Source organism: Palaemon carinicauda, chromosome 39 (genome assembly GCF_036898095.1).
Source record: "Palaemon carinicauda isolate YSFRI2023 chromosome 39, ASM3689809v2, whole genome shotgun sequence".
In the NCBI taxonomy this organism is placed as follows: Eukaryota; Metazoa; Arthropoda; class Malacostraca; order Decapoda; family Palaemonidae; genus Palaemon; species Palaemon carinicauda.
In genome coordinates, this window is record NC_090763.1 from 61,721,167 (window position 1) to 61,734,515 (window position 13,349).

Sequence of the window (13,349 nt, forward strand, 5' to 3'; positions counted from 1 at the left end):
AACAAGAAAAATGCAACAAGTACACTCTTCATATCTCTTGGTCCAGCTGGGTTGAGAAATATACACATCTAAAGCATTTCACAAAAAAAAAATAAAGTACAGTACTAATAAAGTGAGAGTGGATCCTGAGCACCTTCCCAAAATGAAACTGGGAACCATCTAGATGTTACTGGCTTCTGCCAGAAAAAAAGATTTCTAAACTAAGGCAACACAGTCTCCAGTCTTGAGCCCCCTAATTCTCATGGTAAGTTGATGTTGTCGAGTCACTAGTCATCACAACTACTACAAATCTTCCATGTTATGAGCTAAGCAAAAGGTTGTTGGCCTACAAAGATGGCCTCTTAAAACCTTTTAAGTTAATGCACATCCCTTGTCCTGAAAAGACCAAGTTTCCATTAACTGGTGATCCAGTAGTGCTCCTAACCTTGATATGCCATGTCAGTGAATATTTGCCTTTCAAGGGAGACAAGGACAGTGGTACATCAATAAAGGGATCCTCTAATTCTTACTGATAACTTAAAATAAAGCCGCCGCCTTCTACTTTTACCGTGATTTTTTCCCATTTGTATGGGGTAACACAGATGCCTTCTTTTGAAAGATTTTACAGCTAACTGTATAAGGGCCTTGAAACTACTTCATACTAACCCTAATTGTGGTGGTGAACAGGAAAATAGGGTGCTAAAAATGAAAACAAGAAAACTACATAGGCAAATGTTAAGCAGTCAAGGCTCTTCCCAAAACTAATTTCCTCCTGCCTCATAAATGACTTTTGAGGCTTCTGTTATAAGCATTTGTATTTAGTTATAAATTTGTTGAAAATGAATTAAGAATTTCTCACAAAACTATAAATGATTGGTGCTCATTCATTCGTGAGGTTATTGTGTGCATTGGGTATTGAGTCGGAAAGGTGCAGCTTACCTTTACCCTCCAACCTAAGCAAGTACACAAAGGGTTTTAGGCTGTTATATTTAATATGGCTGTATAATGGGGGGTCGCAGGGGGCGAAGCTCCCCGTCCCGCTAGGTAAGGATACAGCTACTAGGTTAGGTTATGTTAGATTACGAAGTTTGTTTAGGTTAGCTGATGGCCATGTTTATTGCTAATTCTGCATGTGCCATTATTCATATGGTAAAATGGATTCTTTAATTCATTCCCGACCCCGGTTTCCCACAGGGGGTCCCCCCAAGATTAGAAAGGTTAATAAATGTGGTAAAAATACTTTTCCTCCTCCTCAAAAAAAGGTCAGTTTTAGATAAAACACTAAATAACTCATCAGAAAAAAAAAGAATATAAAAATTATTAGTGGGGAAGCTATTATATAAAATTACCGATTTTCGTCATCCATGTCCAATGGCTCATCTACCTACAGACTCACATCCAGAGCTTAGGGTAGGTCAGGGTTGTCAACTGAATCAATTGAGGGACCTGCCACAGGGAACCTCTTGTTTGGCTCTGCCAAATGGGCTTCCCTTGCCTTGCCATTCTTGGGTTTGGTGTCTTTGGATTTCCTTCTCACAGGGAAATGTTCCTTCAAGATGTTGGAAGGAGGAACTTACGAGGGTTTAAGAACACCAATAGCCAAAGCCTTAGCTGCAGGAGCCGTGGGCTCTTCCTCAAGTGGAGGTAAGGAAATTGGGCGTTGGTCGGAAGGCACTACCTCAATTCCTTGAGGATTGAAAGGATGGACAGAGATCTCCCAGGGAGAGCCAATGTCCCTCCTCGTTCTAGGATGGATGAGATCTGCATGCGGTGGAGTTACGCCTCTGATCCTCCTCTTCTGTCTCTTAGTCATGGTCTTCCTCGCCTTCACAGGCGTAAAGGGAAGGTTATCCAGATGAGGATCAGAAGGTGGAGGCCCTTTAGCACTAGATCGAGATGGGGAAGATCATCATACCTAGTCCGACAAATTTCTCCTTCTAAAGTCAGAAATCCTATGAGACGAGCTCGAGTCAGACTTCAAGGGAATCCGAAGAGTAACCCTGACTGGAACAGTTGGGGGGGCTGTGGGAGTGGGGGGAGCCACACCCAAGGATTTATGCAGGACAGTTAGGAACGTACTAATCCATGCAGGAAGCTCAGCACCCTTTGATAGGCCCTGGGGTTTCCCTAGAGAATCAAAGGGAGGAGAACGTCTCCTAAGAGGGAACCTAGAGGGAGCCTGCATAGATGTAGGTAAGTCTCTCTGTGGCAACATGAGGTGCTCCTTCATCAAGCGAAAAGGATGGTCCAGGCTAATAGGCACATTGGCATGCTTACTGTATCAGGAGGCTCCTTAAACCCTTTTGGAAAGGGTATAGGCCTGCCGCTAGAGATGGTAGAAGCCGGAGGTAGACGCGGAAGTGTTAATACCGCACTTGCTCGCAGTTCCGAAACCCTAACTCGTGGGAGTAGCCTAAGAGGAACCCTAGAGGGAGCCTGCATAGATGTAGGTAAGTCTCTCTGTGGCAACATGAGGTGCTCCTTCATCAAGTGAAAAGGATGGTCCAGGCTAATAGGCACATTGGCATGCTTATTGTATCAGGAGGCTCCTTAAACCCTTTTGGAAAGGGTATAGGCCTGCCGCTAGAGATGGTAGAAGCCGGAGGTAGACGCGGAAGTGTTAATACCGCACTTGCTCGCAGTTCCGAAACCCTAACTCGTGGGAGTAGCCGACTTATGTGCAAAATCATGAGTTTCACACAATAACGGGTGCGATTCACGAGTAGAAGTGCTCGTAACACGAGCAATAGGAGCCATGCTGGACGGAGGAAGCTTTGAACATTCCTGTTGCTTCAGAGGAACGCCTATGCCAGACGTAGTTGGCAATGAGGGCCTCTGAGCAGGAACAATTCTAAGTGTTGGCGAGCACGTCACAGGAGGCATTGTAGAGCGTTGCATGAGTGAACGCTGCACTAAAGCACCCTCCAGGCAGTAAAGGGCACTGGAGTTGGTTTAGCTGGAAGCTTGTCTGCAGAATGTTCTGTCTCAGGATCAGGTTCGGTCCAGGGTTGTTTAGAAGGACGGGTTGAGAAGCAACGTACTGATAGACTGCGCATACGTTTACCACTTCCTCTAGACGAGGAACGTCTAGACCTTGATCGTGAACGCAAGGTTCAGGATCGTGAACGTACTGTTCATGATCGGGAGTGTCTAGACCTCGATTGAGAACAGTGTGAGTGCCTAGCTTGCAAACGTGACCGTTGTCCTCACTGTCGTGAACGGCGTCCTCGCGAACGGCGTCCTCGCAAGCGTGAACGTTGCTCTTGTAAACGGGAGCTTCGTCCAAGTAAACGTGAGCGTCCGTCATCCTTATGATCCAGATTGGCGATATCTAGAACGCGAGCGTCAAAACCTAGGTCTAGACTGAGTTGCTCGTGACTGTGAAGAACGCGATCGCGAGACTTAACGTGAGAGTGAAGCTCTAGAGCAAGAACGCCTTCTGGACGAAAAGCGTTGAGATCATGATGACCTACGATTTGTATCATCTTCAGATTGTCGCAAAACAACGATCAGGAGAGGGGTGTCCCGAAGGACAAGATGATGGAGAATCTTGTCACCGCGCGCCACTGGTGGAAAGAGCGCTGGTCTCTTGAAGATCATCTCCGACAGCTGAAGTATTCCTGTGGGGAGTAACAGAGGGCTGAGGGTTAACAGACGACAATGTCCCAGGATGGCGATCAGGACTGGCCTCAGCAGGAGGCCGTTGAAAGGGTGAATGCATGCAATCGCCTCGTCCACGCGTAGAAGGTCCAGGAGAGGGCGACAGGTACTTCGCAAACCTCCAAAGCATAGCATGTTGAAGGCTCTGTAGGATCCTTCCTGGCACCACACTGAAGGAGCCGAAGAAGCTCTACCTTCGTAGGGGTTGCAGAAAGCCTTAGGGACGGCCACACCTGACACACATCTGCAAGGAAAATGGCTCCCCAGTGGCTGGAGGTGAAGTTGATCTTCTAGGGGAAGCAACTAAACCCCCATTACCCCAGGGTAGCCAAGGAGTTATGCGGTCTGCGCTCCTGCTCAATCGCCCCTCGGAAGAGTGCAAACAAGAAGGAGCTTTAGAAAGAGGTTTGGATGTGCGAGAAGAAAGAGAACGCACTTTCCTTGCCCCTGAGGGAGAAAGATCGCATTTAGACTTCTTTTTGCTTCAACCAAACTTCTCCCATTGGGAAGGAGGCCACTCCCTACACTTTTCACAGGGCGAACCCTGCTCGCAGCAATGCCCACTACACGAATGACACAGAGTGTGGGTCAGTATCCAGCGATGACATAAAGGTACCGCACACAGCACCCTCGCACCCAAGACAGGTCAGCATGAGGGCGATCAGACGAAGCACAAGCACAACTGAAAAGAGATAGAGAGATTACAAAGTCAATGGCAGACTTTGGAGGAGAGAGAGGAGACGTCCGCTTTCTACAAACCAAAAGAAAAAAAGTGATGTAACTCACAGCCGTGAGAGTATATATAGAGGCGGCTGGGTACACACCAGCCAACCCTGGCTTACCCGGTGGTTGGGCAGGGTTGCCACCTCGCACTTTTAGCTTAATGGCTACCTTCCAGCTTCGCCGAAAGATAATCCACATAAATAACGTAAGGTTTGTTAGCATGGGAACAAATTGGCTGTTACACGAGAATATATGGTAACTGTTAAATAAATAAAAACAAACCTAAATTGGCCATTTTATCTACCTTATCTACCTTTTTGGGCATACTATAGCAGTCATTTAGGTAGGAATAAAGGTATCTGGGTAGCTTTCCGAGTATGCACGATAGCAATAAAACGCTATAGCAGAGGGTCAAGTGTATATAGCTAAAAGTAAGTGCAACAAAGGGGCCAAAGAGATGCTGTAAAGAACCTTTAGTAATGCCTATAATGCACAGTATGAAGTGCAATGATGGTCTTGCCCCTCCAAGGGGAAAGGGAAGGCCCTTTAAAAAGGACACACTGTGGATGGACAACTGAACTAGATAGGCATTCAAGTAGAAAGTTCACAAAGTAGAAGGGAGTAAATTGGTACAGTAGGGTCCCGAATTATGCAAGAATTTGGTCGATTAACGACCTCGAGTAAATGGAAAATCGCGAATTTCGAAACACACAACTAACAGCAATAATTCCATTGCGGCCATGGCAACCAGCAATTTGCTTATTCAAATGTGTTTACTACCCATTTCCAATACTTTCTTTGTACTATACTGTATTTCTTTATAATATCAAATTGTTCTTGTAAATAAATAAAACATTTAATATACTTTAAAGTTCTAATAACTTGAAAAATGGTTAAAATTACAACCAGGATAGGTGTAAACACCATATATTTCCCGTTATAACACAACCCAAAATACAGACAAATTTTAATGTTTGTCATATCTATTGTATAATACAACTGGTGAATAGCAAAACCATCACTCTATAGACTAGCTTGTTGTATGATTGAAAATCCAGAATTATCAAAATAAAGGCGATTTTATATCATGCGTTTCCTAAACACGCTAAAAAGCACAATAGAAAACGACAACCAATGTTTTGTTTACGTTTATCTCTGATCACAACGAAGAAACAGACGCATTTATACATCGGTGTTTTTGAATTGACAGCAATTTTACCAAGTATAGATTATATGTTGAATTTGTTATTACCAATGTTCTAATAATTTTTTTATTAGAACTTTCAAATAAATTAAATGAATGCCATTTATGAAATGTTTTTCTTTATGATGCCGCCTGAAACGGAAACCTTCCATTTGTTTACGCTCCATCTTCGATCATAATAAACAAACGAATGCATTAAACACACATGATCTAAGTCATAACTAATGATATTACAAACATTTAGTAAACATTATGTTATTACAAATATTTTACTTACCGTATCCATATAAATTCCTAAATTCGTAGCAAAGCTGGAAATTTTTTTTTCCTTATGCGTTTAATCCACAATAGCAAACTGCCGCTAATGACGATAATTCTAAACTGTTACGAAAGATAATTGTCCTTTCCATATCCAAAATACTTTTCCTAACTTCAGTTATAAGTCAACTTGTACCCACCTCAATTATGGATCCATATGCAAAAAAGGTAAAAGAAGAAAGTACTAAGCCTATTTTTAAAGTCACCGAACAATTAGGTTACCGCTATAACGTTCGATGAGAGAGAGAGAGAGAGAGAGAGAGAGAGAGAGAGAGAGAGAGAGAGAGAGAGAGAGAGAGAGAGAGAGAGAGAGAGAGAGAGAGAGATGGTTTTAAAGTACTAAACAATAAATATGATAGGTTATAACACATTGGTGTTTATGTAATATTAACTGTATAGATGGTTTGAATAAGTTAAGAAATGGTGTAAACAATTCTTTGTTATTGTATTTGCGCGGAAGCTAGACATCAGCTGATGTGATCACATCCAAAAGTAAAACAAAAATAAGTTAGCAATACTCGATTTTTAAAACACACCCAAAATTTAACAACATAAGTACATGTTTTATTATAGTGCAATTGACATTTAAAGAGTAAAAATTTTCTGGAATAGAATGGTGTTTCCTAAAAAATAGTGGTTTGCGGACGAAATCGGTTACCGTATTTTAAGCTATGATTGAAATGGATGTATACACGGTATAATTTTTTCGTTTTGTATTTAATTGACACTTCAAGAAAACCGATTTTGGTTTCTTCATCTATTTGTAAGTATTGTATAACGAGAGAGAGAGAGAGAGAGAGAGAGAGAGAGAGAGAGAGAGAGAGAGAGAGAGAGAGAGAGAGACAGAGAGAGAGAATCAGCTGTTGTAATTGAATGTCGTGTTTTTGTTTCGTGTACCCCCTGAAGCGAGGAATTGATCGCCACAACTAACAATATTCATGTTAATTTCATTCTTAAACTCAAGTTGCCATATGTGAACTATGGTTTTATTTCTTACGGAGAGAGAGAGAGAGAGAGGAGAGAGAGAGAGAGAGAGAGAGAGAGAGAGAGAGAGAGGGATTTCTGCCATCAAATATCTCTCTCTCTCTCTCTCTCTCTCTCTCTCTCTCTCTCTCTCTCTCTAGATTTTATTTTACCGTCTACTCTACAAAACCAATGTTTGCAAATCAAATGTATACTGTTTAAAATATGACAAAATATTGACGACTCGTTACCGAAGTTTAGGCTATTCACTGCCGATAAACGAACCCAGTCTACTCGTGAATACCTTGAACGCCCAGAGGGAAAAATAAGGGTTTTAAATATACTGTACTAAACAAAAATAATGCTTTAATATACCATCATTAACACTACCATTACAATTATCGTAAGGTTGGAGAAAGATAAAGATTGCCGAGAGCGTAACCACATTTCTGTTTACATTTTGTCAGCTGGACTCGCACAGTTAACAGTTGATTTCATTGTTGATGTGGAATTTTATCCTTAAATAGGCTATTCATTATGAAATTATGTTAATGAAATGTAATGTTAATATTGTTTTGTAACATTTATTATAAATCACCGTATTTAGGGCTACCAATATACTTAAAAAGACAATAGATTTGATACATTTTGTAGTGCTTGACTCGCGAACTTTGAACAGCCTCGCAGATACAGAATATTTATTTTTGAAAAATAGCAATCGCGGAAAAGGGGAATCGTGTAATTCGAACACGCTTAATTCGGGACCCTACTGTACTTTATATAAAAAAAAAAAAAAAAAAAAAAAAAAAAAAAAAAAATAATAATAATAATAATAATAATCAATCTTGAAAATCATTGAAAGTGATACTGGCATATCATTTTTCCATACAAACTCTTTGTCCAACCCATTACACAAACAAGCAAATTGCTGAAAACAGTTAAATCCAATAACAAAAATTCATCTTCAGGCAAATTTATTGCAATTCACAACCAAAACATTAAATAACCAAACACCACTATAAATCTAGGATATTACATTGTAGTTAAGAAAAAAACAAAAGTAACAAAAGAAACTCTGGGTCGGAGGATGAGCCCTGAAGAAATAGATCAGCTAAATGCAAGATAAGCGGTGAAGTCCAAGCAATAACAGGGGAGATGAGAAGAGTAACCTAAATTGAGCAAGAACTCAACTGCTATTCAATTACTCCTTAGCTAATTCATAAAATAGGGGATGGTTTGTTATTGCAACCAATAGATTCTCCCAGCACCCGAGTCCTTTCATAAATAGGAGTGTGGTTCCCTTAAAGACCAATTGCCTTAACCATCCTAAATCAATAACCATCTCCAACACTCCACAGGTAACTGTACCCATCCTGAATGGCTATCTTTCTACGAGAGCAGAAATATACGTGTTTGTATTATGTAGTCACACACTTTATAAAACATCAACATAGATAAATCAAGACTACCATTCACATACCTAACAGCCGCATTAGCCTGGGCAATTTTTTGGCTATTTGTGACTAGAAAATACATGGAGCTATCATCCAGTCCTTCCTCTTCTTTCTCATCCTCAGATTTCATTTCTTCCTCGTCTGTGAAAAATAAAGAAAAACAAGAAACCATTTAAAAATAAAATTATTTTGTAAAATTCTAATACTGTACAGAGTACAGTAAATAACTACTGAAGCATTACATTATAATGTTAACATACAATCTAAAATAAAAAAAAATTGCATGAATATCAGAAGAATTTGACATGAATGATATTGTTCATAAAACATCAAAACTGAACCAATCTTTTTTATCATTGTAATTGGATTTATGAAATTGAATCATATGGCACAACACTATCATAATAATGGATAAGGTAGATGCAATGGAAACTCCAAGGAGCTTTTATATGCAGTGCAAAAGACATACTGTACTGTACTGTTAACAGTATCGTCTGAGAAAAAGGTCTTATAAACCTTTAAAAGATTAAAGTATGTAATGAAGAAGGTTGTATTTATCAGGAATTATTTGAAAAAAAAAAAAAAACACTATCAAATTTATGGAATCTCAAAGGGCTTCTCCAAAGGATTTTGTTCTTGAAATATGTGAGCCCTAAAGGAGTGTAAAAAGAATGAATATATACAAAGTATAGTTTATGATATCTTATGAAAAATAATATTTGGGTAAACCCAGCAATAAACCCAACATAAACAGAGATGTAAAGAAATGTTCAGGTTTACAAAATATAAGGCAAAATGTAAAATAAGAGTAAATGGATATAGTTGGTAGCAGGACAATGCTGGAGTGGAAGGATACGTCTTGCAAGAGGTACAATACTTCCTTTACCCTGACAATGGAAGATGAAGCAGATAGTGTGAGGGCAATATCATGATTAACAACAAATTTAAGCTAAGAGAGTTTACTAAACCAATGGTAATTAGGACTGAGCAAATGTTCATGTTACCTTTTTCATGATTGTAATACTTAATGCAGTGCACAAATTAATGTACGTATAAAAAATATAGAAGGAAGTTGCACGATGAAGATGAGTAAGATTGACAAAGAATTGTGGAGAAAGGATAGGTGAAAAAGCGTTTCACATCTAACTCAGTAAAGGAAAATTATTTTCAGTCTTTGCCATTTGTTAAGCAAATGTTCTTTGTACACTCTTTGACTCCAGTCCTTCCCATGACCATCTTTTAACCCCAGTACTTTAAACACATCTAAAGATACAGGATTAGCCTATATAAGTCCAAAATTGAAGAGTAGATTGTAATTTTACCTTATACAAGTCCTGGGAACAAAGTTATCTAGTAGCTTAAATTGGCCTTACATTATAAAAAATACTTTTGTCAGATTTTCTCTGCATGGGGTTCAACTAGAAATAATTTCTCTACATTTTTCTTTCACATACGCAACTTATGCCTAAGTCCCTTCAGGTCAATATCTTCTTTTACATGTACCAGTATTTGCTTTTCCCATGATTTCATAGCTTATTACCGCTAGAGTTATGAGGTCCTTTTGACTGATCAGACAGTACTACATTGGATCCTTCTCTCTAGTTACAGTTCATTTTCCCTTTGCCTACACACACCGAATAGTCTGGCATATTCTTTACCTATTTTCCTCTAACCTCATACACCTGCCAACACTGAGATTACCAAACAATTCTTCTTCACCCAAGGGGTTACTGCACTGTAATTGTTCAGTGGCCACTTTCCTCTTGGTAAGGGTAAAAGAGGCTCTTCCAGGAGAAGGACACTCCAAAATCAAACCATTGTCCTCTAGTCTTGGGTTGTGCCATAGCCTCTGTACCATGGTCTTCACCTGTCTTGGGTTATAGTTCTCTTGCTTGAAGGTACACTTGGGCACACTATTCTATCTTATTTCTCTTCCTCTTGTTTTGTTAAAGTTTTTATAGTTTATTTAGGAGATATTTATTTTAATGTTACTGCTCTAAAAACATTTAATTTTTCCTTGTTTCCTTTCTCACTGGGCTATTTTCCCTGTTGGAGCCCCTGGGCTTATAGCATCCTGCTTTCCCAACTAGGGTTGTAGCTCAGCAATTAATAATAATGATAATAATACTAATCCTTGTTTCATACTTTCATATTTAGTGATTCTCTGACTAAATGGACCTCCTTCTTCCTCATCATCATCTGCTTAACCTGAAACATATCTCATCTTCCAGCTGTTGGACACCATATTTATCGACCCACCACACTCTAGCCATGAATCTTGACATTCTATGGTTACATCTTTTCAAATTTTAAATTTTCTTTATAATAGGCCATGATTCTGCTGTAGAGAAGTACAGCTCTTATGTACTCAAGATAAGATTTTGCTCTCTCTAATAATTGAATAAGTTCATTAGCAAGTGTGTTCAATTCACATAAAACCCTACTAAACTCTTGATCACCAAGAAGGCCCCTTTGGAAAGTACTAAAGGTTCTATGAAGCATTCTTTGACTCCAACGCAATTACCTTTTACCTTCTTGTTTTTCATTAATTTATTTTAATCGTTTTTTACCTATAAGTGGTTCAACTTTTTTAGCTTTGTCTAGTGAAAATCTTCTCTGTTTACTTCAAAGCAAAGTCTTTAGGCCAGCTCTTTAACCCTTTTACCCCCAGGCTATTTGGAACTTTCCAACCCTTCACCCCAGGGGTTATTTTTTTTCAAGCACATTTTGCAGTATATTTTCTTAAAATTGATCTAACAGCCTTAATTTTCGTCATAGAGAGGTCAGGTTGGTCTCATTCTCTTGGAAAATGCCTGAAGTTTCCCAAAAAATTATCAATAATATGCAAAAAAAAATGTAAATAGCAGTTTTTTGCAAGGACGTACCAGTACGTTCATGGGGGTAAAGGGATGAGTTTTGTGAAACGTACCAGTACGTCCATTAGGGGTAAAAGGGTTAAGTTTGGAAAGTTATTAGTTGGTCTGGTAGTGTAATATGAAGGAGCTGAAAATCAATATTGGGTACAAACAAAGTACATAAGAAACCAAATAAGTCACTGATCCATCAATGATGCATAAATTACCTTTCAGATTTGACTTGTTTTGTATAGGAATAACAAATGGTCTTTCATGATACTATATATTACTGGGCCATGACTTTAATATCAACTTTCCAAGAACAAAAGGCATTCCATAACATTATTATAAAAAGAAACAGATTTTCTAGTTTTTTAATTTTGCAACTCTAGGGAGATGGATATTCAAGAGAGATAAAAAATAAGAAATTCATTAAAACTAAAATGATTATGCATTGCCAAATCAGTCTGGCAATGTTTTTGCAAGAAATGATATTTTGATTATAAAATAAATTTTTGAATATACTTACCCGGTGAATATATAATAGCTGACGTCTCCGGCGGCTCGACAGAAAAACACAAAAACTCGCGAGCGATCGCTATGAAGGTTGCGGGTGTGCCCACCAGCGCCAACTATCGGCCAGATACCGCATATACATGTAAACAGCTCCAGTTCTTCTCATCCCGCTGGGTCTCTATCGGGGAGGAATGGGGGCCTTTAATTTATATATTCACCGGGTAAGTATATTCAAAAATTTATTTTATAATCAAAATATCATTTTTAAATATTTAACTTAGCCGGTGAATATATAATAGCTGATTCACACCCATGGTGGTGGGTAGAGACCAGAATTAATAAAGTTTACAGCGTATATGCTTAGAGTTTTTGACAGTTATATCATAACAAAACCCAAATATATATAGGTACCTGGTAAGGAAGTTGACTTAGACGATTACTCTGCCTTGTTAGTCTGTCTTCCTCACGAAGCCCAGCCATCCTCTTAGGATGCTGAAAGACTCCCAGGAGCTGAAGTATCAAGGGCTGCAACCCATACAACAGGACCTCATCAAACCCCTAATCTGGGCGCTCTCAAGAAATGACATTTGACCACCCGCCAAATCAACCAGGATGCGAAAGGCTTCTTAGCCTTCCGTACAACCCAAAAACAAGATTAAAAACATTTCAAGAGACAGATTAAAAGGATATTGGAATTAAGGGAATGTAGTGGTAGAACCCTCACCCACTACTGCACTCGCTGCAACGAATGGACCCAGTGTGTAGCAGTCCTCGTAAAGAGTCTGGACATCTTTTAAGTAAAATGACGCGAATACCGACTTGCTTCTCCAAAAGGTCGCGTCCATAATACTTTGCAGAGATCTATTTTGCTTAAAGGCCACGGAAGTTGCTATAGCTCTTACTTCGTGCGTCTTAACCTTAAGCAAGCATCGGTCTTTTTCATTCAAGTGAGAATGAGCCTCTCGTATTAAAAATCTGATAAAATATGACAAAGCATTCTTTGACATAGGCAATGATGGTTTCTTAACTGGGCACCATAAGGCCTCAGATCCACCTCGTAAGGACTTAGTACGAGCTAAGTAGAACTTAAGAGCTCTAACTGGACACAGCACTCTTTCAAATTCGTTGCCTACGATCTCTGACAGGCAAGGTATATCAAAAGACTTAGGCCAAGGACGAGAAGGCAGTTCATTTTTGGCCAGGAAACCAAGTTGAAGTGAACATGTGGCTTTTTCTGTAGAAAAGCCGATGTTCTTACTGAAGGCATGAATTTCACTGACCCTTTTAGCCGAAGCCAAGCACACTAGGAAAAGCGTCTTGAGGGTGAGATCCTTCAGGGAGGCTGAATGTAATGGCTCAAACCTGTCTGACATGAGGAACCTTAGGACCACGTCTAAGTTCCATCCAGGAGTTGCCATACGACGTTCCTTAGAGGTCTCGAAAGACTTAAGGAGATCTTGGAGATCTTTATTGTTGGAAAGATCTAAGCCTCTATGTCGAAAGACCGAAGCCAACATGCTCCTGTAGCCCTTAATAGTGGGAGCTGAGAGGGAGCGAACATTTCTCAGATGTAAAAGAAAATCTGCGATTTGGGCTACAGAGGTACTGGAAGAGGACACAGATGCTGACTTGCACCAGTCTCGAAAGACTTCCCACTTCGACTGGTATACTCTGATG

General features: G+C 39.5%; 1 protein-coding gene across 1 annotated transcript in view; it reads right to left on the reverse strand.

Moving 5' to 3' along the window:
* Positions 1 to 13,349, reverse strand: part of LOC137631223 (uro-adherence factor A-like) — an 84,514-nt gene that overhangs the window by 11,978 nt on the left and 59,187 nt on the right. The window contains exon 6 of the mRNA XM_068362988.1: positions 8,328 to 8,442. Within this exon, the coding sequence (XP_068219089.1) occupies positions 8,328 to 8,442 (115 nt within the window). The remainder of the gene's footprint in view (positions 1 to 8,327; positions 8,443 to 13,349) is intronic.